At 40.1% G+C, this 24,996-nt stretch overlaps 1 protein-coding gene across 11 annotated transcripts in view; it reads right to left on the reverse strand.

The window, feature by feature from the left end:
- Positions 1-24,996, reverse strand: part of OXR1 (oxidation resistance 1) — a 94,232-nt gene that overhangs the window by 33,706 nt on the left and 35,530 nt on the right. For 8 of the 11 annotated variants that reach the window (XM_084848950.1, XM_084848946.1, XM_084848945.1 and 5 more), the window contains 3 exons: positions 21,597-22,342; positions 19,137-19,302; positions 10,611-10,774 (listed from right to left, as the gene is read on the reverse strand). In XM_084848950.1, coding sequence (XP_084705076.1) covers positions 10,611-10,774; positions 19,137-19,302; positions 21,597-22,342 — 1,076 coding nt within the window. Of the gene's footprint in view, positions 1-4,609; positions 4,679-10,610; positions 10,775-19,136; positions 19,303-21,596; positions 22,343-24,996 lie in introns of all 11 variants that reach the window. The other 3 variants (XM_084848948.1, XM_084848947.1, XM_084848956.1) reach the window with 2 other exon arrangements.

The following is a 24,996-nucleotide window of genomic DNA, read 5'->3' on the forward strand; positions in this document are numbered from 1 at the left end:
AACAGCACAAGAGGCGACTCTACACACGGACATCACCAGATGGTCAATATCGAAATCAGACTGATTATGTCCTTTGCAGCCAAAGATGGAGAAGCTCCATACAGTCAGTAAAAACAAGACCTGGAGCTGACTGTGGCTCAGATCATGAGCTGCTTCTTGCAAAATTTCAGCTTAAATTGAAGAACGTAGGGAAAACCACTAAACTGCTCAGGTATGATCTAAATCATATCTCTTATGAATATACAGTGGAGGTGAGGAATAGATTTCAGGGATTAGACCTGATAGACAGAGTGCCTGAGGAACTATGGACGGAGGTCCATAACATTGTTCAGGAGGCAGCAACTCAATCCATCCCAAAGAAAAAGAAATGCAAGAAAGCCAAGTGGCTGTCTGATGAGGCTTTACAAGTAGCTGAGGAAAGAAGGGAAGCGAAAAGCAAGGGAGAAGGGGAAGATATATCCAACTGAATGCAGAGTTCCAGAGAATAGCAAGGAGAGACAAGAAGGCCTTCTTAAATGAACAATGCAAAGAAATTGAAGAAAACAACAGAATGGGAAAGACTAGAGATCTCTTCAAGAAAACTGGAGATCTCAATGAACGTTTTGTGCAAAGACGGGCATGATAAAGGACAAAGAAGGCAGGGACCTAACAGAAGCAGATGAGATTAAGAAGAGCTGGAAAGAATACACAGAAGAACTATACAGCAAAGATCTTAATGTCCCTGATAGCCATGATAGTTCGGTCACTGAACTTGAGCCGGACATCCTCGAGAGTGAAGTGAAGTGGGCCTTAGGAAGCATGACTAACAACAAAGCTAGCGGAGATGACAGTATGCCAGCTGAGCTATTTAAAATCCTAAAAAACGATGCTGTTAAAGTGCTGCACTCAATATGCCAACAAATGTGGAACACTCAGCAGTGGCCACAAGACTGGAAAAGGTCAGTTTACATTCCAATTCCAAAGAAGGGCAACGCCAATGAGTGTTCAAACTACCGTACAATTGCGCTCATTTCACATGCCAGCAAGGTTATGCTCAAAATCCTACAAGCTAGGCTTCAGCAGTATGCGAACCGAGAACTACCGGAAGTACAAGCTGGGTTTCGAAGAGGCAGAGGAACTAGAGATCCAATCACTAACTTTCGCTGGATCATGGAGAAAGCGAGAGAATTCCAGAAAAATGTCTATTTCTGCTTCATTGACTACGCTAAAGCCTTTGATTGTGTGGATCACAACAAACTCTGGCAAATTCTGAAAGAGATGGGGGTACCAGACCACCTTACCTGCCTCCTGAGAAACCTGTACAAGGGACAAGAAGCAACAGTAAGAACCAGACATGGAACAACCGATTGGTTCAAAATTGGGAAAGGAGTACGACAAGGCTGCATATTGTCACCCTGCTTATTTAACTTATATGCAGAGTACATCATGAGAAATGCCGGGTTGGATGAATCACAGGTCGGAATTAAGATTGCCGGGAGAATTATCAACAACGTCAGATATGCAGATGATACCACCCTAATGGCAGAAAGCGAAGAGGATCTCAAGAGCCTCTTGTTGAGGGTGAAAGAGGAGAGTGCAAAAGCTGGTTTGAAACTCAACATTAAAAAAACGAAGATCATGGCATCTGGCCCCATCACTTCCTGGCATATAGAAGGGGAAGAAATGGAAGCAGGGACAGATTTTATTTTCTTGGGCTCCAAGATCACCACAGACGGTGACTGTAGCCATGAAATTAAAAGACACTTGCTCCTTGGGAGGAAAGCTATGGCAAACCTAGACAGCATAGTAAGAAGCAGAGACATCACCTTGCCGACAAAGGTCCGTCTAATCAAAGCTATGGTTTTCCCAGTAGTAACATATGGCTGTGAGAGCTGGACTATAAGGAAGGCTGAGCGCCGAAGAATTGATGCTTTCGAACTGTGTTGCTGGAGAAGACACTTACGAGTCCCCTGGACTGCAAGGAGGTCCAATCAGTCCATCCTAAAGGAAATCAACCCTGAGTCCTCATTGGAAGGACAGATACTGAAGCTGAAGCTCAAATATTTTGGCCACCTAATGCGAAGAGAAAACTCTCTGGAAAAGACCCTGATACTGGGAAAGATTGAAGGCAAAAGGAGAAGGGGATGGCAGATGATGAGATAGCTAGATAGCATCACTGATGCAATGAATATGGACTTGAGCACGCTCCGGGAGAGAGCGCAGGACAGGAAGGCCTGGCGTGCTATGGTCCATGTGGTCACGAAGAGTCGGACACAAGAGTACACAAATCTGCAATTAGAAAGAACAACCTTCAGCCTGCCAGGACACCCTTTTTAATCAACCTTAAAGTAGTCATTCTTCAGCAAAGGGACTTCAGAACTTCAATGACTCTAGCATGAAACTACTGAATTGCAACGTATTAAAAACGTCCATTCTGGCCTGAACTGAGGTAACGGGTTTTTATTCCACTACATTAGCTTACCCAAGCCAGGATCTTCGTGTTATCAACACTGCTTTGTGAATGCTCACTAGCGATTTTACATTCATTTATAAACATAGTTTTCATATTCTGTACTTTTTGGGTTTTATTTCTCTCTGACCTCACTGCTTAACACTCTGCCTCCCTCCACACAACCATGTGATCTATGTATGAAAATGAGGATGTAGTAAACCAGTGAAAAATATCCCAGTTAAGACACAATACTGAAACAAGCAAAGTGAATTAACATGGCCACACAGTTTAAAACCAGTCACTAAAATGTTTCAGATAAGATCAGAATTAGAATGAAAAAATAAGCCTATTCTTGGAGTTAAGAACAGTAATTTTACAGAAATCCTATATGGAGAGGGGGTGCTCCTCATAACAACAACAAAAGCAAACCTAAACTTCCTCTGTTCTGGTGTCAGCTGGTTCAGTGTTGTACTATAATAATTTCAGATCTGTATCAAGGTCATCATATTCTCATTATAAGCACACACAAAACTCAAAATGTAATACAAAAATTTTGGTTTATCATCATTGCCTGCAGACCGTAAGAAACATCTTAGCTATGTGAAGTATTCCAGTCAACATTCTTATTTCTTATCTTATTCCTACCACTGCGCTTATTCTTCATTTTGCTAACTCACATCATTAGTGCTTTGGGGGAGTTAAACCAGTTACTCACATTTTAAGCACTCAACAACACCGTTTAAATCCAGTGGAGCAATGTACCATAATGAGATGAGGATAATGGGCTTTAATTTGCTGTAAGGAACAGAAGACCCAGTTTTATTTTTAATTATGTGTCAAATTGTAATGTAGTAACTGGGAACATCTTCTCACAGAAAGAGATGCATAAACACAATTTCTTTACATATATCTAAAGTTCTGCCCTCTAGGCAAGTCTTGGAAATTTTTTATCATGTCTATTTCTAAAATAATAATAATAATAATAATAAAATAAAATAAAATAACATGGGATGTAGCATGCAAGTGACAGTGCCTGAAATTATGTCCAGGCAACCTTCAGTTCATAATTTTCTTTTCTCGATAACCAAATGAGGGAGGGTCCAAACTGATGTGAATTACTAGCAAAATATATCAAAATGTTATTTCCTGGTTGACAAAAACAGAATCAGTTTGGGCCACCCTCCAGAAGCTTTGGACTTCAAGTCCAATCAGACCCAGCCTGCATGGCCAATGGTCAGGAATGCTAGGAACTGGAATCCAAAATATCTGGAGGGCACCAAGATGGGCAAGGCTTGTTTAGACAGTTTCAGGTTCTACAGTTTAGTTGGTGCAACCTGAAATACCAATGAGAAGCTATAGTATTTGACAAAAAATACAGTTCGAATGGGCAATTGCTTACTGTGGGGAAAACACTTCTCTAAATGAAGATTAATTAGTTTATACAAGTCACATGAAGATTCCATTCATTTTATAATATCTGCTAACATGAAATGCATGGTATTGGTGCCAGGTTACCTGAAAGCTCATTCTGTTTATTTGCTGTTTCTGGCAGTCACATAGCGGACTCACTGAGCTACAATGACCAAACAGCCACATAGTGACCATCCTCCATTTCCCCATGATTCTTTTAAAAATCTAAGTGGCACTAATTGCTTCCTATGCATTATTTTCAGAACAGTAATGTATAAAATTAAAAGCAGATAATATTAAGCTAAAGAATTTTTGGATCCTGCACTCTAGAGTAATCTCAAGTCAACACAAGGTCCTGTGATACATTTGTCCACATTTCATATTAACATCTGGAGAAGCATGTAAAACAATCATTTTACATGCTATTTAAATCTATTAACTATAGATTAATAATTTATTTTGTTAAGAACTGCAATATACAAGAACAAGCAAGTTACTACAAGAAACTCCGTAACAGGCATTGCCCTAAGAATCTACAACCCATTATTTTTCCTGTTTAAACCAAATCACTTTTAAGCTCAAGTTCAACTTTTAAGTAAAAATAGTATAGTTCAGAATTACAGTATCTTTGGAAAGTGGCAGTTGCCTGAAATTTAGAACTCTTCCATTAATCTTGCAATAAAAAGCAGTGACTAGTACTGTTTGCCATGGCAGCAGCATCAAAATGACTACCAAAACAATAGCAACAATATTTCTCAAAGGCATTACCAGGGTATATTTATTTTTCATTGAGTGATGTTTTCTTCCTTTCTTGCCATACCAGAAACGAATCATTTCCTTTGGAAAAAGTAGTTAAAGAAATTTTAGCCTTACATGAGAATTTCCCCCCAGCATTCCCTCTACCTGCTTTCAATTCCAGGCACAGCAGAGCCTTGCTAGGAGACAGAAGAACGTGCTAGTTGCACACAGTTGACTGACAGAATGAACAGCTAATCAGTGAATAGCATATAATCACTGTGATGTGTCTTACCCAATGAATGAACAAGAGAAAGGTTTCTATATTCAAGGGAGGTTGCAGTTCACTGAAGTGCTTAAAAAGCAAACGAGTTTAAAGAGAAAGGACATGGTTTTCTGAATCTAATGAGAAATGTGTTAAAACAAAGAGTTGTGTATCCTCCAAGATTTTTCCCCATAATACTGATAATCCATATTTAAAAACATTCAATGAAAACTGCCACTACACATGCAATTCAGCATATTTATTTTTTGCTGTGACCACAACTTTACTAAAGGAAATCTCAGAAGACATTTGTGATCAGTCTTTTTTACCTCCGCTTTTACAGGGAAATATACTTTAAGTAGCATACATTGCTGATAGTATGCTAACCATCTTAGCTCTTATGTCTGATAAGCATCTGAGTACTTGAGAAAAGAAATGTCAAAAGAGAAAAGGAAGTCTTATCTATATAGCTAGGGGTGATAACTTTGCTCTGAATGTCATGGAGCAAACTGCACCCCAGGTTTTTCAGATCTAAATGTGGAGATAATAATGCTATAAATATTAGTGAAATTGAGGGAGGGAGGCAGAGAGAGAGAGAGAGAGAGAGAGAGAGAGAGAAAGAAAGAAAGAAAGAAAGAAAGAAAGGGAATTTCTTGGGCAACTGAGACTAGAAATAAAACAACTACAGAAACACTGTGGCTTGGTTCATAAGTTTTCCTCATTCCAGTCAGACACAGACATGCCAAAAGGCCCTGCAATAGACAGGCTTTTCCTCTACACACCCACCATGACAGGCATTTTGCTAGCTAGATGAGGAATGGAAAGAAAACAATCCAGGATTTTCCAGACAATCCTGCTTGGAAATTTCATTGTCCAATAAAACCTAGAATCTCAAGGATGGCAAGAGGAGCAAGTTAATATGATGCACTACTGCGATGCTAGACAGAACTCAATTGCTTTGTTAAGTATATCAAGAGTTTCACCTATAAGCCATAAATACATTTTATATAAAATACACTTGAAGCCCTCTAATATCAAATGGCAATATTTGATATTATCTAATATCAAGTGGCAATATAATAAATTATAATATTCCACCAAATTTTGAAATTCACTTGTTAGTGTAACTTCACTGACTATGGCCCTAGGCAGGCATTAACAGAAGACAACATACTTAGAAGTGCTGTTTTCTGTACATGAGGGTAATATTCAGAGGCACAGGGAATTCACATCGTTTTAAGAGTCAAGCAGTTTAGGATCTAGCATATATTTTGATGGGTGCCACATTTAAAGATATCTTCTTTTATCAAGTTACAAGGAAGAGATGCATACCAGTGTCCCACTGCTGAAGTCTGTATTTACAAAACCTAAGTTGTTTTTACAAGAAACATGATGTTGCGAATTTCAACATAGCCAATCTGAAACCCAAGATAGTGTATGGGCCTCTGGGGTAAGTGACTTTGTTAAAGTCTGTTACAAAAAAAATATTTTAAGATTACCAATAACATTTATTACTGCTGTATGCAATGCTCCTTGAAAGGATTGAAGTTTCTTGGCCTCCCTTTGGTACAAAGTAATGCGGTACCAATTTTAAGAATCAATGGAGAAGCCACATCTGGAGAAAGTCAGAGAAGGAAAAGACCCGCTCCTCCAACTGCTGAGCAGGTATTTTAAAAATTATTAACTAAACAAAAATAATCCTTTTTTATTATAGAGATGCAAGCTGGAGTGATATAAATTATATCAAAGGGCTGGCATACACAAGTTATGGGAATATTTAATCAGTGCTGATTGTTAAGAAGTCTTTGGATTGTCACTCCAAACAATCTTACAAGTAACATACCAAAGGAGAGCAGTAATCTGGAAAGTTGACAGTTCTGACACCATATACTTTTTTTTTTTTTACAAAACTTGTAAACTCTTAAAATGTCAACACTGTCCCCGAAATTGATATAAGGCAATGAATGGCTTACAAGTTATTCATGCATAGTAAAAAATAAAGCTTCTTTAAGATCTTTCACACTTCATTTCACCCCTCCTATGTCAACCCTTCCAAACATGTTAACATATTTTTTGACCTTGGCATGTTTAACTTTGCAGAACTCCCTGCCTGTTATGTCTGACTACTCTAAGTCTGATAGAAATGAGACACATGAAGAGGCATACTCAGAAAATAAAAAATAGTATCCAGACTTTGTGGATTCCTATTTCAGGACACACACATTTGCGGCTAACATGTAAATACATGGTTTTAGCTAGTCAATACTATGCCCTTGGCTAACTTATACAAGTTATTCTCAAACTTGATTTACAGTGAGGTTTGCTAGATTAAGAAAAAATTCTAAGGTTCTTAGCAACTGAAATTGTCCATTTTACTGAAAAGTATCTAAATGCTAATATTTTTAATATGTTTTACATTCACTGTCTGCATCAATACATGCTGTGCTTCCTTCCAAACAGCTTACTAAAGAACTAGACACAACGTTCATATTTTAAGGTTATGCTATTGTAATCTACTAGTAAACTTTGCAGTTACTGAAAAAACCCAACAACTCAGAAAATTAGTATGCTCAAACTGTATACATAAGGGGTGCAGAACCAGAACTGAGCGGGGAGATTCCTCCCACCCTACCAGATGCTCTGCAGGCTGAATATGCCCACAGATAGGATCACCGCAGCCTTTTTGCCTTTCTCCATGCTAGGAGAAGCACAGAGTTCCATGCCTCTCTCAGCACAAAGAAAGGAACTTGGCTAGTGCTGGGAGGAGCATCCACTCCCCTGGTGTCAGCCAAGCCCCTGGCTTCATATACTACATGTTATGCGGACTGTTTGGCCTGCACTAGAAATTGCAATGTGGATGATCTACTCACAACATTGCCTAATGTTGGGAAGAGGGATAATCCATAAGATGATGGCTCCTCCTCTGTGAAAAATCATAAGATCCAGCACAGTTCACTTTGCCTGATATTAAACTATTAACACGAGTAGAGCATCCATCTGAACAGTTTGTGGGAAAGACAGTTTCAATAAAGGTTGTGGTTGCATAGTTTTGTTATTTACCCCTTCCTAACATATTATGTTTAACAATTTGAGGTCTATCTACAGTATGCAATACACACACATTTGTTTAGTCGTTATTCTGTGTGGTTTTTGCCAATGTGATCACAACACACATAAGTGTTAAAAGTGCCAAGATACGCTCTTACACAATGCAGTAGATACCACAGACCCGTTTAAAATAAAAACCAACAGCATACAAATATTCATCTTTGTGCGATCAAGTGCGACCTGAACATATCAAAACAGAAAGAGATTATTAAAAGTTTATGAAAAATTAAATTCCAATATGCTACTTTAACAGTTGGCTTGTATCACTCAAGTCCATCCCTTCCTTTTTTCCATCTGGACAGTGCTAAAAGTTGTGGTACATTTGCAAAATAAACTAGAGCCTCAGGCATTAGACGGTAATAATTACTTCTTCAGAGCAGAAGACAACTGCTCTGTAACTCTATCATATAACCAGAAAGCATTTATGTCTCTGTTGACAACATAGCTCTTGACAGCAAGGCTTGCTTTCTAGAAAACTGACTTTACCAAAAATTAGACCATAGTAAAAACTGCTGTCATAAATAACCACGTTGCTATTTAAAGAGATACTGCAACAAAGGCACTGAAACTCTACTATCTATAGCATTGCTCAAGTGTTTGTACACTTTGCATTCCAAAGATATTCAAAGGGTCCTAACGCTAGCTCTTCTGCATGTTTCACCTTCACAATCCACACACCAGCAGTATCTGAACACCACATTTTCATATTGTCAGCGCAAATTTCTTCTACTCTGGCATTCGAAACAACCTCCCCACACTGTTGAATTAATGTTGTTTTTCCACAACATAAACCAAAGCAAAGGCACGCACTTCAAGTAAAACACACCCTACTGATTGCAAGACAGCCATGAAATGGTTGACTCCAGAATTCTTTATTTGTACTACTATTCCAGGAACAGCATGGTCTGCTTAATAGATAAAGATACCACAATGCCCACTTTGGTCTCTAGAGAGGAATGCAGATGTCTTTCTTTCACATGCCAAACCATTTTAAATGAAGATCATTGCAAAGAATACCAAAGATTGCAAATGAAGAAGTTGACCTCCAGTGGGAAAGTTACTTAAGAGTCCATGGTCTAAAGCAGTGGTGGGCAATTTGTGGGCCTCCAGATGTTTTGAACTACAACAAGCAACAGCTGTAGCCAGCGTAACCAATGGTAAGGGCTTATGGGAGTTGTAGGCCAAAACATCTGGGTGGCCACAAGCTGTCCAGCCCTGGTAAAATATTAGCCAGCGTAACCAATGGTAAGGGCTTATTGGAGTTGTAGGCCAAAACATCTGGGTGGCCACAAGCTGTCCAGCCCTGGTAAAATATTAGCCAGCGTAACCAATGGTAAGGGCTTATGGGAGTTGTAGGCCAAAACATCTGGGTGGCCACAAGCTGTCCAGCCCTGGTAAAATATTAACTTTTACAAACTGACATTTTTGCAGAGATCTTCATGAATTTACTTTCAGTAATTATCCAATGCTCATACCCTCAAAGTATGCAAATATATATCTGCAATATGGAGATTTTTTATTTAAAGTCTATTTAAGTCTGAAGAATTATTTTCCTGAACTGACAACATTTAAAATACTGAAGAATGTACATCAAATATAAACAATTAATTCTAAAGAATTTGTGGCTTTTTATTCTTACTGTGCTTACTCTATATATGTTTCCACAGAGATGCCAAATTACGTCACCCATATTTTGCATATCAACTTCATAACCATTAAAAAAAAATACAGCAGATTCTGATGCACATCCAACAGTAAACACACTGTTACATTGAGAATGGTACCTCTACAACAAATATTAGCCTTTGGACAATCACTAAAATATGAGCCAAGCTGTACATGCATGACTCAAACATACATTGAGTCAGACAATATTATGCAACACATAAGAACATATGCTTAGGACATGAACGCACAATCAAGGTAATATGTTAAAATTATGCACTTTCATATACACCATACAATATGCTGGTAAAATAGTCCAGGCAACAATCATGTTTTGCTTATTACATTTACAATGTAGATGTTTCTCAGGCCTCTGATAACTAATAGCAAATGAACATCCAGGTCTATTTTTTCCTTTTGTATAAGTATTTCCCATGTTGATGCAAAAAATGTAAAGTTTTACAAAACCACATGTATATCTTCTCTGCACAATAACATGCTTCATCAGTTTCTTTTAGCCAAAAAAAAGCATGTAATGGAAATCTGACAGAACTTTTTAAACAGCAAAGGACTGTGGGGTAGATGTGAGTGACTGGGGTAGGAGAAGTAGCACGAGGAGTGCTTAATTCTTCCTCAAATGCAGTTTCTGTGGCAGAAAAGCTACTGGGGATAAAAAGCTTCTAATTTCGAATCACCTCACCCTGAACTGGCTTTTCCTGTTTAAAGAGTGACAGAGTACATGTTACACACATATGTATGGAACAGCAGTTTGGCCTACAATATATCCCATTAAATGCTGCCTGGACTGGTAGGTTAGAGCAAAAATTTGAATGATAAAAATTAAACAACTGAATGATCAGAACACACACATATTTACAGCTCTTATTGTGCAATATTTGAATTATATTTATCCAAGAACCTTCTTTATATGGAAAGCTGAAGTGTTTCAAACAAAAGCTGTGCCTTCTAAAGTCTTTAAGAAGCATTTAAAAGCACCTACCTCCCACTCCTTAGCAGTTGATTCATTAACCAAATCCTCACCAGTTTCAGATTCGATTTTTTTTACCACGACAAATCCAGGCTCTCTACTTATTTCTCCGGTATCTTCTGCATATATTTCTGGACTCCACTGAACAAAAAAGGCATACAGATGCTCAGTCCTTTAAGAGAGGAGAAAGAGAAAATTAATACCGACCTTTCAGACTTGCAAAAAGCTGGAGAGAATTTATTTAAGTAATAATTGCCTAAACCTTTTCACGGTCATTTATTCACTTTTCTCTTTGAAAATAAACTAAAATAAAAATTCAGAGGATACTTATTACAGCTTTTAACAGAATATTCAATTGACAATTGACAACAGAATCCAATTGATCAAAACAATGCCTGTTAAACTTGCTGGATAAACTGTTTCCTTCTTCTCCATCTTTTTGCCATTCATCCCTAAACAAAACCAGGTAGCACTAAGAACAACTCCGCAACTATTTATGCAGGACATCTTCAGACTGGCAAAACTGATACAAGGGAGAGGAGTTGCACAAGCATTTCTACAGCACCAGGCGCATTATTCTCCACCCCAGTAACTTACTTCCCACCCCCTGTCTGTGGATCATTATGTTACTATATGAAGTGTTTAAATCACTATTCACATTCAAGCCACCCTGTACCATAAGAGGAGTCCTGCTGGACAACACATAGGATACAGTTCTTATCAATGCACCACAAAGAGGATATTGTAGAGCTGAAAAGGAACAGAAAAGGGCAACCAAAATGTCAAATCTCTGAGCAATTCCCATATGAGAAAATATTACAACACGTGGGGCTTTTTAGCTTAGAAAAAAGGCAAGGAAGGGGCCACAGAGGTGATAGAGTTATATAAACTTATGCATAGAAAAGATGGATAGGGAGAAGGTTTTTTTCTAACTCTCCTAATACTAGAACTTGGGGTCATCCAATGTCCCTGAATGGTGGGAGATTCAGGATAGATAAAAGGAAATACTTCCTCACACAGCACATATTGAAATTATGGAATTTGCTGTCACAATATCTGGTGATGGCCACCAACTTGAACTGCTTTAAAGGAGGATTAGACAAATTCATGGAGGATAAGATTATCAATGACTACTAGTCATGATGGCTATACATTACCTCCATTATAATGGAGGCAATAGGCCTCTCAATACCAGTTGCTGGGGAAACAAATGGAAGGGTGCTATTTGTGCTCATGTCCTGCTTGTGGGCTTCTCATCCGGATCTTGTTGGCCACTGTGGAAACAGAATACCAGACTAGATAGACCTTTGGTCTGATTTAGCAAGGAGAAAGGGGAAGATATAGCCAACTGAATGCAGAGTTCCAGAGAATAGCAAGGAGAGACAAGAAGGCCTTCTTCAATGAACAATGCAAAGAAATCGAGGAAAACAACAGAATGGGAAAGACTAGAGATCTCTTCAAGAAAATTGGAGATCTCAAGGGAACGTTTTGTGCAAAGACGGGCATGATAAAGGACAAAGAAGGCAGGGACCTAACAGAAGCAGATGAGATTAAGAAGAGGTGGCAAGAATACACAGAAGAACTATACAGGAAAGATCTGAATGTCCCTGATAGCCATGATAATGCGGTCACTGAACTTGAGCCGGACATCCTAGAGAGTGAAGTCAAGTGGGCCTTAGGAAGCATTAGTAACAACAAAGCTAGCGGAGATGACAGTATTCCAGCCGAGCTATTTAAAATCCTAAAAGATGATGCTGTTAAAGTGCTGCATTCAATATGCCAACAAATCTGGAACACTCAACAGTGGCCACAAGACTGGAAAAGGTCAGTTTACATTCCAATTCCAAAGAAGGGCAACGCCAAAGAGTGTTCAAACTACCGCACAATTGCGCTCATTTCACATGCCAGCAAGGTGATGCTCAAAATCCTACAAGCTAGGCTTCAGCAGTATGCGAACCGAGAACTACCGGAAGTACAAGCGGGGTTTCGAAGAGGCAGAGGAACTAGAGATCAAATCGCCAACATTCGCTGCATCATGGAGAAAGCAAGAGAATTCCAGAAAAACGTCTATTTCTGCTTCATTGACTACGCTAAAGCCTTTGATTGTGTGGATCACAACAAACTCTGGCAAATTCTGAAAGTGATGGGAGTACCAGACCACCTTACCTGTCTCCTGAGAAACCTGTACGAGGGTCAAGAAGCAACAGTAAGAACCAGACATGGAACAACCGATTGGTTCAAAATTGGGAAAGGAGTACGACAAGGCTGCATATTGTCACCCTGCTTATTTAACTTATATGCAGAGTACATCATGAGAAATGCCGGGTTGGATGAATCAGAGGTCGGAATTAAGATTGCCGGGAGAATTATCAACAACCTCCGATATGCAGACGATACCACCCTAATGGCAGAAAGCGAAGAGGATCTCAAGAGCCTCTTGTTGAGGGTGAAAGAGGAGAGTGCAAAAGCTGGTTTGAAACTCAACATTAAAAAAACGAAGATCATGGCATCTGGCCCTATCACTTCCTGGCATATAGAAGGGGAAGAAATGGAAGCAGTGACAGATTTTACTTTCTTGGGCTCCAAGATCACCGCAGACGGTGACTGTAGCCATGAAATTAAAAGACGCTTGCTCCTTGGGAGGAAAGCTATGGCCAACCTAGACAGCATAGTAAGAAGCACAGACATCACCTTGCCGACAAAGGTCCGTCTAATCAAAGCTATGGTTTTCCCAGTAGTAAGGTATGGCTGTGAGAGCTGGACTATAAGGAAGGCTGAGCGCCGAAGAATTGATGCTTTCGAACTGTGGTGCTGGAGAAGACTCTTACGAGTGCCCTGGACTGCAAGGAGGTCAAATCAGTCCATCCTAAAGGAAATCAACCCTGAGTGCTCATTGGAAGGACAGATAATGAAGCTGAAGCTCCAATACTTTGGCCACCTAATGCGAAGAGAAAACTCCCTGGAAAAGACCCTGATGCTGGGAAAGACTGAAGGCAAAAGGAGAAGGGGACGGCAGAGGATGAGATGGCTAGATAGCATCACGGATGCAATGAATATGAACTTGAGCACGCTCCGGGAGAGAGCGCAGGACAGGAAGGCCTGGCGTGCTATGGTCCATGGGGTCACGAAGAGTCGGACACGACTGAACGACTGAACAACAACAACAATATTGCTTTCTTTATGAAGTTTTTATGATCTGCCCTTCACTGTAAAACGATCCCAGGGCAGTCACAATATAAATATATGTTATCATTATAAATACATAAAGTCACCCAGTGTTATATTCAATATACATACGCCCAAATGATACATAGGCCCAATTGTTAAGCAAAAGCAATGGCAGAAAATAATTCTTTTTGCCTGGTACTGGAAATGTTGGCAATAGTCTAACCTGGGGGGGGGGGGCATTCCACAGCCAGGATGCCACCACCAGGAAGGCACTATTATGAGTTCTAGAAGTCCAGACTTTGGTGATGGTATAACACAACCTTTTCAACCCTGAGGGTCACACTGGGTATCTGGTGGAGTGGTAAGGGCCACACACACAATCACATATAACATGCACAGTCTCTCTCTCTCTCTCTCTCTCTCTCTCTCACACACACACACACACCCCTCACTGCTTGTCTTGTATACATTCCAATATAACAAAACCCTTCAGCTTAAAATAGGAGTGGGCAACTTGTGCCGCATTCTTTTGGGGGCAATCAGTCAGGACTGCCCCACCCAAGCTCCCCACAAATACATAAACTATCCCAATTCACATCCAGCAACTACAGAGGCCATCCTTAGACATTTCCCGTTTTTTCAGTGGCATCAGATGCTGGGGTTCTTGGGGGCCACCATGGGAAGCCACCTGCCGCCTGCACTTTATACACCCATAGTACAACCCAATGAGCCTCCCCAGCAGATCTCAAGTCATGGGCCTACTGTCAGGTCTAGCATACACACAGCTGTGGGCCCTATGGCTTTGGAGCCAAAGTCTGATTCAGGGTTAGAGCAGGATGATATAGAACCCAGTGCAGTAGTGGGAAGCTCAGGCCTGAGAGCTCAGCTCTGCCTAGCTTTCCATCTGATTGCAGGCCAAAGGAAGGTGATCCTCCCTATTGAGCCACAGTTTCAAGAATGGCCTTGAGTGAGGCCTCTAATTTATAGCCTGGGATTGTGCGAACTGAGCAGGAAGAAGACTCCGCGGGGGAAGGGTGTTTCCCAGGTTAAAGCATCAACTAAACAGAGCAGAACAGAGCCACACTCTTAGACACAGTGCTTGCTTACAGATCAGATTCCCCTGTCAGGATAGATTGTCAGAAGGGTAGCTCTAGCAGCCCCTCCCATGTATGTAAGCCGGTGCAGAGACCAAAGAGCCATTGCTGGGAACAATGTCTTAACAGCCCAGAACACTTTTTTTGCCTGGACATACTGTAAAGTTGTCTGCCTTGAATACTGCTAAGATCCTGACTTGGAATCTATTGCTGGACTTGAACTCTTAACTTTGACTGTGTGTGCATTCTAGCCTTGGAACTTTCTCTTGAACAAAGCAACATGCCAATAGCCTCTGCTAAGGCTATCTGATTTATAGGAGTCTATATAAACACTGTAACCTTTGCCGCAAGCTCTGGAAAGCTGATCTGTGTAACATGATCTGCTGCAATAAAGAGTTTTGCTGTTATTTGTGTCCTGTGTCAGGGTGCCAGAATGTGTCAGAAAGTCCAGCCTGACAGATACAGGTGAGGTACTCCTTTAGGAAGATAGGTCCTAAGCCATTTAGGACTACATACATCAAAACCGGCACTGTGAATTAGGCTCGGCGATAGATAGGCAGCCAGTCCAACTCTATAAGAACCAATGTTATATGGTCTCAAGCTGCCGAACCAGTCAACACCCTCACAGATGTATTTTGCATGAGCTTCAATCTCCAAAGCATCTTCAAGAGCAGCCTCACATACAGCACATTCCAACAGTCTTACTGGGAGTTACCAGAGCATGGATTACTGCAGCTAAACTATCCTTGTTCAGGAACAACCATAGCTGGCAAACTAGTCAGAGCTGGAAATAGGTACTCCATACCACATGAACCTCAAGTGACATGGTCAAATCAATGAGTACCCCCAGCCTACACATCTGTTCCTTCAATGCGAGTACAACTCCATCCACAGCAGACCACTCCCCTAATTCCTGGACCCACCAATCCAGAGCTCCTCCGTCTTGTCAGGACTCAACTTCAGCTTACTGGTCCCCATCCAACCTTCCAAGCACTGATCAAGCACCTGCACAGCATCACCAGATATCAATGGAAAGAGAGCTGGGTGTCATCAGCATATTGAAAGCACCTTGTCCCAAATCCTCTGATGACTGCACCCAATGGTTTCATAAAGGTATTAAATAGCACAGGGGACAAGATGAATCCCTGTAGCACCACACAGCACAGTTGCCCAGAGGCCAAGCAGAAGTCCCTCATTGCTACTTTCAGGAAACAGCCCTGGAGGAAGGAATGGAACAACTGTAATACTGTGCCTCTAGCTCCCAACTCACAGAACTGCTCCAGAAAGATGCCATGGTTGATGGCATGAAAAGCCACTGAGAGATCAAAGAGTATTAATACAATTGCATCCCCCCTGTCCCCCTCCAATACAAGTCATCAGTCAGGACAACCAAATCCACGCTGAAGCCAGGCCTGAAGCCAGACTGAAATTGGTCTAAATAATCAACTTCTTCCAAGTGCATCTTAAGCTGGCCAGCCACCACCCTTTCAAGTACCTTCCCCCAAAAGGGAATATTTGCAACTGAGGGGTGGTTATCACACACTTCTGGGTCCAGGGAAGGCCCCTTGAGAGGGGGCATACTACAATCTCTTTCAAGGTAACAGACACAACATCTTCCCACAAGAAAGCATTCACCCAGTCAATCCCCTCTGGCTAGCTCTTACCAGCTATGATGGGCAAGGTTTGAGATTACATGTGGCAGACTGAGCACCTTCAACACCATCATCAGGTCACAGCCACTTATGTTCATATGCTATGTTCCTAAGTGGCAGTTAGTCTAAAATGGAAACAGAAGTGTCTGAATTCCTTACAGCTGCACTGGAGGTCTGATCCAGCACAACTTTCCTTATGTTTTTATCGATTACACCTAATGCCTATCTAGGGAGCATCCTGTTCTCCATAGTGACGAATTATATGCCTCTGGAAAACCCAGAAACGTGATACAAAGGTGTAATAAACCCCTATATTCTGATGTAGCTCAACAGTGTCTGGTATGTTAGCACCCCGCTGGGCCACCTAAATAGGGTTATTTCATCTTTCTTTCCCAATAGGTTACAAAACTTACGCTCCCTTTTATAATGGACCAACTGGTTCAAACCAGCTGAGTCTTTTGAGATATACGTTTAGAGTCATTGGGAAGGTGGTTCATCCACTAAATAAATTTCTGATTTGCCAGCTAGACTATTGACATCAGAAATGGATGCTATTACATGATATTGGACAAAACAGCAGACTCTGCTAAGGGTCCAGATTTTACTGAACTCAGATTACCATAAAAATAAGAGTTCACTCACAGCCTTCCAAATAACATTTAATCAGAGGCCAAGATGTTCTCTCATATACCATCCCCGCACAAAGGACTGCATGATTACAAAACCACCGTTTGTGTTCTTAGGATTTTCACAATATTTTTTGTCAGTTGTGTGTTTCTGGGCTTTGAGAAAGAAAGCCCAAGCACTTTTTATTTTTTCTTAGAGCTGAGCTGAAGGGAGGAGAATTTGGCAGAACAGCTGAAAACTCCTCAAGCAGTTGGATAGAAAAGGATGTTTCAGAATGTTCATCCTGGCTGGTGGCAGCCTATCAGTAATTATTGGGGGGGAACCCTTATAAATAAGGGGGCCACCAGTATGCAAAGTCATCATCCCTCCCAGTCTGTAACAGAAGGCAATAGCCTTCTCCCGTTGTTGCCAGAAACTGGTAATTGAGAGGCATTCTGACTTTAGAACTGGTTCAGACCTAGAGATTCCTTCTAGTCATCATACGTAGTAACCATTGATAGTCTTATCCTGCATGAATTTGTCTAATCTTCTTTTAAAGCTATTTAAGTTGGTGACTATCTTACTTTCTTTTCTCTGTCCCAACTCTCCTGCCAATCAGTTTCACTGGATGTCTCTCAAGTTCTATATTACAAAAGAGGGAGAAGTTTCTTTCTATCCACTTTCCCCACACCATGCATGTTATGCTTCCTTACTCATACTTTTTTTAAAAATTGGGACACACCAAATGCTTGTAGGAAAGGACCCTTGATTTAGTCACCTAATTATTTTTGTTGCTCATTTCTGTACCTCTTCCAGCTCTACAGTATCTGTTTTGAGATGGGGTGAACTGTACTGGGCATTTGAGGTGTGGCCCCACCATGGATTCATATAAGGGCATTATCATCCAGACAGGTTTATTTATTTTCAGCACCTTTCCTAATAATCCTTAGAATGGAACTCACATTTTTCCCAGCTGTTGCATACTGGGGTCATGATTTCCATGACCCCAAGATCTCTTTCCTGGCTTGTCACTGTCAGTTCAGATCCAAGTAGTATATTAGTGGAGATTGGGAATTTGGGAGGCAAACATCTATCAAGAGGCAAACATCTATTTTTTATCAAGGCTGAGACAGTAGCCCAGTTCAAGCAATCCTCAAAAAAGATTAATGAAAATGAAGTGCACGCTTGCATCCTCTGTCGTCCCATCTCGTTAGTGGCTTCACTATCAATTGCTTGTTTAGCACAAATCACAGTTACCTAATTGGAAGGTTTGGGTACCTGAATTTGCTTTTTTTCCTTTTCCCTACTCATACCATTTTGCCTCTGTACTGTGTCTTTTAGACTGTAAGCCTGAGGGCAGAGTCTGTATCATTTTTTTAACCTTTGTACATGCCTTGAAAATTTTTAGCTGCTTTATAGATAAAAATACAGTTTACATTGAAGTCTGAATTGATGAACTATGTTTTGCACTATGTTTGCAATTGTGGTTTGGAAAGTAAGCACAAGCCACAGTCCAATACTTCAGACCTCAAAGCAAACTATGGCTTGTGCTGAAACAGGAATGGAAGTGTGTGAGTCCATGTTAATTTCAAATCATTCAAACTATGGTTTGGACAATTGTCTTTGCTAGGCCAGTGACTATCCCAAAGGTACTCAGAGAAACAGATTTCCTGCCAATCAAGTGTTTATACATCCCAGGTACGTCCACTGCACTGGGTCACAATTGTGATGAACTGCCAAACTCACTGGAATTATTCTAAACCATGTGGCTTGTAAAACTACCCAATAAGAAGCATGCACCTGACATGATACTCAACATGATACAATCAAGTCAGAAACCTGACATGGCAACGTGCAATAAAACTTCCTGCTGTAGCTGAAGCCTTTCAGAGTCTGGTGGAAGAGTGTAATTAACGTCTTAGTATACTGAAAGAAAGCAGTAATTTAAAAATGGAAAGGTGAGAATGCACTCCTCTATGATAACTATATTTACAGAGAAAACAGTCCATCTTACCTGTCCTGTGGCACAGCAAACCAGTACTCATGTTTCTTATCTCTCTGTGCATACTGCTGCATTGATGCACTTGCCTGTGATACGAACGTTTTTCGCATTGGCTTGCCAACTCTGAGACACAAGAACTTGTGTAATCGATGTCTTCTCTTCTCTTTCATTAGAGAACCTTTCATTAATTAAAGAAGATATTAAATGCCAGATCTTGCTTGGCACGTTTGATCGGCTAGTTAATAGGTAACCTATCAGTTCTATTTTATTTAATAGGACATTTAACGGTGCCATTGACATTATACTATGGCATCTACAAGAAACAAAGCTTTGTCTCATATTATTCTTAAAACTACTATTTCTCTCTCTCTCTCTCTCTCTCTCACACACACACACACACACACACACACACTTACTTCTAATTTAACATACTTTACCATTTTTAATCCAAGTAAGTCAAAGGGCATACATTAGATTCCCTCTATTTATCCTAGCAACAACCCTCTTGGGTAGGTTAACCCAGGACATAGAGACTCCCTGCAAGCTTCACAACTGAGAAGTAATTTAAACTGGGATTTCCTAGATTCAAAAGTAGGATTCAAACCCTATTTTAAAAATCTTGACTGAATGGCATTATTCATATTTATTACAGCTACATCTCACGTCCACTTACTAGTGGGTAAATCCAACTGAAATCAGTGGGGCTTACTCCTGAGTGAACTGTATAGGACTGCAATGCATGACTGGATAAATATGCAGATAAACAATAGTTCTGAATAAAAAAAGCCTACACATCGGGCTTCATCTTGAGGGTAGGAATACCTCTTTAAAGGGGTGCCTGTCAACCATGCTTTTTAAAAGTTATGCATTTTAAAGTTTATTGTTACTCTGTTTAAAAGTAACACTCTGGCCACTACAGCACATGATTCAAGAGTATATTGAGAAAGATCCAACAAATAATTATTTAATTTAAATATAGTTGTATTTACAGGTGAAATAATGTGAAAATTGCAGGCACTTGATGAAAAAATGAAGGCGCACACCTACTAATCTTAAGTAATAGTTACAGCTGATACGTTCTGAAACGGTAAGCAAAAGGTGAAGTTGTTATTTGGAAAACCAGGCTCTTAACAGTTATTGCAAGATGTTAGGGGATATTGTATCACTGTAAAAAAATAAATTTTCTTACTCTTGCACATGGATCTCTTAATAAAAGTGTGCCCAAGACTTCCAATTTTTTAAATTACATTTAACTGTTAGCCCAATTACCTTATTAGACTTAGTGTGCTATAGCACATAAAAAACAAAAAATGTGCTATAGCACATAAAAAACAAGAGATCTAAATAAAATTTTCTTCTGATAAAAAGTAGGTGGATAAAGCACCATTGGGGAGCCAGACCACTGCTTTTGCCCAGCATTTTATAGTTCATTCCCACAAATGCTGTGGTCCTCCAATCACTAGGCCTTCCAAAGTATTCATGGCCATGATCAAGAGTTGGCATACAATGTATGCATTTCCCTTATAGCAGATGCTCGTACAGCCACCCTGTTTTACAGTTTAATTCATCCAAATTTAAATATACCTTAGGGATTTGGTACCACTATTCCACTTTCCCAACTGTTTTACTTTAAATATTATGCACCTTTAGTTCACTTCCCCAGATTTCTCTTACAAATGTCTCTGCTTTTATGCTATGCCATGCTGGATGACCTCTCGCTATCTTATACTAAAAACTAAATTATGTTCTCCTTCAAGTCTACTTTTTTCATCTATTTTTAACCTTTGCAAATTATACCCATTCTTCCCGGTTGAAAAATGTGAATGTCCTTTTCAGTTCTCTTTTCTCCTGTAGATCTAAGTCAGACTGTTAATAGTTCTAAAATTGGTTCTTCTCTCCTCGTCTAACTAAAGTCCTGGTTATTCTCTCATTATTCAGTCTTGATTGTTAGTGTTCTTTTCATGTGAAACTTTTTTCCTATGAAACCATTTCTTATGTCCCAAATTCTGCTGTCTGCCTCTTTCTCCCTGTATTGAAACTCCTTCAAATGTCTTCACTCTCTTTCTGAAGGGTCCTTTGGTACTTTATCTTTACATACTGTTTTGTTCTTCCAACACTAATCTTATTAAAACATTTGAAATCTTGTCATTTCTTCTCACTTTTACTCCTTTGTTCTTTCATTGCACTATGGCTTTTCCCTATTGGATATCTGGACAGTTCCCATATTACCCTACCCACTTCCCCTTGAGTTATTTCCAACTGTTAGTTAAAGTAACATGGGGCTTTATCTCCTAGAGGAATTTAATATTTAAGATGGCAGGTATTTCATACTACACATGATCCATCTAGGTCAGAATTCCATTGGGAAAACAACAGGAAGATATTTTCTGAACCACACATACAAAGTAGTTTGTTATAACAAATGAAAAACATCTGTGGTTTATTTATATTCTGTTAACATCAAACTCTTACCTTCTATTGCTCCATCTGCTGTTGCCACTTTGTGTTTCATTTCATTATGTGAATCTTGGTGCATGTTCTCCCTTTGTTGTTTGGTTTGTTGCATAGTATGGCTCTTCCAAAGTTTCCGCAGCACCTCGATATCTGTTTCAGAATCTCGAGTTGGCTGCTTCACAAGTTTTCCCTTATTTGTAATCTCACTTTTAGAATTATTTTCTTCAGAATGCAAACACTCCTGACCTTCTGGTATATTTTCCATCACAGATCCTTGATCTGTGCTAACATTTAGATTTGTGCCATGCTGTGTTTGTGCATCAGCAGTAGCTCCTCCTACAGTGTCTTGAACTCCTTTTAGTACTGTCTCTACTGCTTCCAAACCCACAGTATCACTAACAGACTTGCTGTCATGATTCAAAGGCTGTTCTACACTAGAATTTGCATCAGCAAGGACATTAGCAGAGTCTGAAGTAACTGCTACATGTTCTGCGCCAATCTGGTTTACTGTCTGGACAGATTCCAGTGAGGCTCCAGAAGATTTATCTTGTCGAAGCTCATCAGAAGAAATAAGCTCCTCCCGTATTGGAGAAAGTTCTGATTCGGTAAACACATCTTCTGAAAGAGATTCCTCTGTGCTTCTTGGAGCAGTGCTGGCACTATCATTCCCTGTATCTCGCATCCTTGAGTCCGTTTCATCAGTATTGCTTCTTGTAATTTTCTTGAAGTGGCAGAGATCTTTTACTGATAACTGATCAACATCACTATAAAGCAAAGAGGAACTCTGTGTTATAAACCTGCCAAACCTGAAAACATATCAACTTTTTTACTGGACGCATCCAGCACTGGCTGTTTGCCAGCAGAACAGAAAGGACAAGAAGAACAGATTTCTCCTCCTCCCTGCAGATCCCCAAATGTGCTCCGGAGGGTTGGGGAATCTCTGGAGAAATTTGGGGATGCACAGGGAAGAAGAGCAAGGGAAATTTCTGTTGTGTAAGCAGAACTTCATTCACACAACACTGAAGTTAACCCATTTTAATTGTATAAACTGGGACTTTACACGTATGACAGCCTGTCAAATGCAATTCCACAAAATGCCTTGGCAACTATGAAGAACAGCACATTACTCTGCGTTACAGTACATAGATGGACTAGATCTGCCTTGTATTAAAGTGTTAGCCTGGTAGCCACAGGCAATACATGCAGGTGAATGCCTAGAATTCCATGTGGGTGAGTGAGGGATCTAGCCAAGCTCTCAGTCCCACCCATGCACCCAGTATAGAAAACAAGTGGGCTGCTAGAGGAAGGATGGAGAATTCCATCCCTGCTCTGCCATCCCCCAGCAGGCTATTTTGTTTTTGTTTCTTTGCTGCCTAGTAAATTTTGAGAGCTTATTTATAAGACCAGACCAGTAAAACATTCCATTTTCTCCAGCCCTGAATTTTGTACATTAAAAGGTTTAAGCAAACCCATACTTTTGGACAAAGTGCTGTGACTCTAGCTTTTAAAATAATGATAAGTTAATAATAATATAATAATTATTGTTAATAATAATAATAACAGTATTTATCGCTTCTCATTTGAAACAAATCCCAAATCAGTTCACAAAAGAATAACAAACAAAAACAAAACATACACAAAAAGAACACACACACAGAGTGAAGAAAACAAACTGCTCATTGGCTTAATAGAAACCTATCTATACCACAGTATTAACCATGTTACATTACAACTCTAAGTACAAAATGGACTGTGGGACTGATTGAAAGTAGTATATTATAGATGTGTGATTAGTTTAATACGTTCCAAGTGAAAGACAACGATGCTGATGAAATATGGAATATAGATAGAATAAGGGAGAAGGTACGGAATTGAGGCTTCTCAGTTTTATATATTTAGAAGCCTTTTCCTATCAAGTTGTTTTAAAATAGTCATTTTACCTTTTTGAGAATGAATCAAGTTATAAAATAAAGCTGTATATCTTGCATATGTAGGCCAATCACAGAGCTATTTTGCAGAAGAGCAAATGTGTGCATATCTGCGCCTGCCTTTTTTTCGCAAAATGGTGGGCACAGAGATTGCTGGATGGGCCTGGTGTGAGTGCAGGCAGCTTGGTGAGCGGGGGGGGGGGGTGCGGGTCCAGGAGCATGCGAGCGGAGGCTTGGCAGGTACCCGGAGAACCCAGATGATAGGAGCCACATCCATCCCTATCTACCAGTGACCTACAGGCCCTCATCAAGATCCAAGCATTTTGCGAATGTGCATGTATTATATTCTGCCATTCATAAGAAAGCAGTAAACATTTTAAACTCAAGTTCCCATGCAGAATTCAAGAATCTTGCTTGCACCCCTTGCCATGGTGAGAGGACAGTCAGGCTCTTCAAGTAAGGTGAGTCCAAGGCTTCCTCACAACCAATGAGCTGTAGAAGAGAGGGGATAAACCACCCAGCCGCAAAGTACAGCAGAAGCCTGGGAGGTTTCTTTTTATTCAGAGCCATAACAAGTTCTAAGCTGGAGGTGGGAGGCAGAGTTGCGTGGACATGCCTAACAGCCTCTTGAGTGCCCAACGAGCGCAGAGCCAAGGCACACCTCTTCCCCTCCTCAAGCTCTGAGCTGGAAAGGGGCTGGGTGCTTGTTGTTGCATTGGCCAGAGTCCCCCCAGCTCCAAGCTTAATGCTGAAAAAAGCAGGTGATTTTCCCTGACCTCATGCTGCATTTCAAACGCTCTAGTCAGCCATGGCAATAGGTTGGCTGAGACACCACAATAGAGTACTGAATTTATTAACTATTAAGTTCAGTATTATTATTAGGCATCAATGTTTCAACATGGTGACAAGCATAACGTTTTTCTGAGTATCTCTATTATCACTGAAATAGTTTTACAAAAGTATCGGTATTGGCAATCTCTAGACTAAACATTTGTGCCAACCAATGAGTCTGCTCTGCCATTAAATTCATATGCAGAACTAAAAACATTCCATAAAATCAGATCTAATAATCATACTGGTACAGCATCAAGTGCCTCTTCCTAAGTATTATATGGCAAAGCATGAATTCTTAGGACCAGATCTTAAGAAACAAAAAGACCTGCCCACAAGTATAACAGATATCCTACTTTAGATACCCTACTGGAGGTAGGAATCAAGTAACAGCCATGTTAATGGTAACTTCAGGCTGAACTGACAAAGATTAGGCATCAGCATTGAATACTGAAAGCATGTGTAACCCAAGAAAACCTAATGTGGCACAAGACAGATTATTCCCACATTGTGGGAAAGTCAGTGCCAGAGCAAAGAATTTATTCAGGTTAAGCCAAAACAAATTAATCTCCTTAAATATTTTGCAGGGAGTGAAGCCTTTGACTGAAAACAAGAAGGGGTTAATCCTATATAACTAATTAGTGGAAGCAGATGCAACT

This window comes from Heloderma suspectum, chromosome 4 (assembly GCF_057233095.1).
Source record: "Heloderma suspectum isolate Gila_16-S chromosome 4, 16-S_ref, whole genome shotgun sequence".
Taxonomy (NCBI): domain Eukaryota; kingdom Metazoa; phylum Chordata; class Lepidosauria; order Squamata; family Helodermatidae; genus Heloderma; species Heloderma suspectum.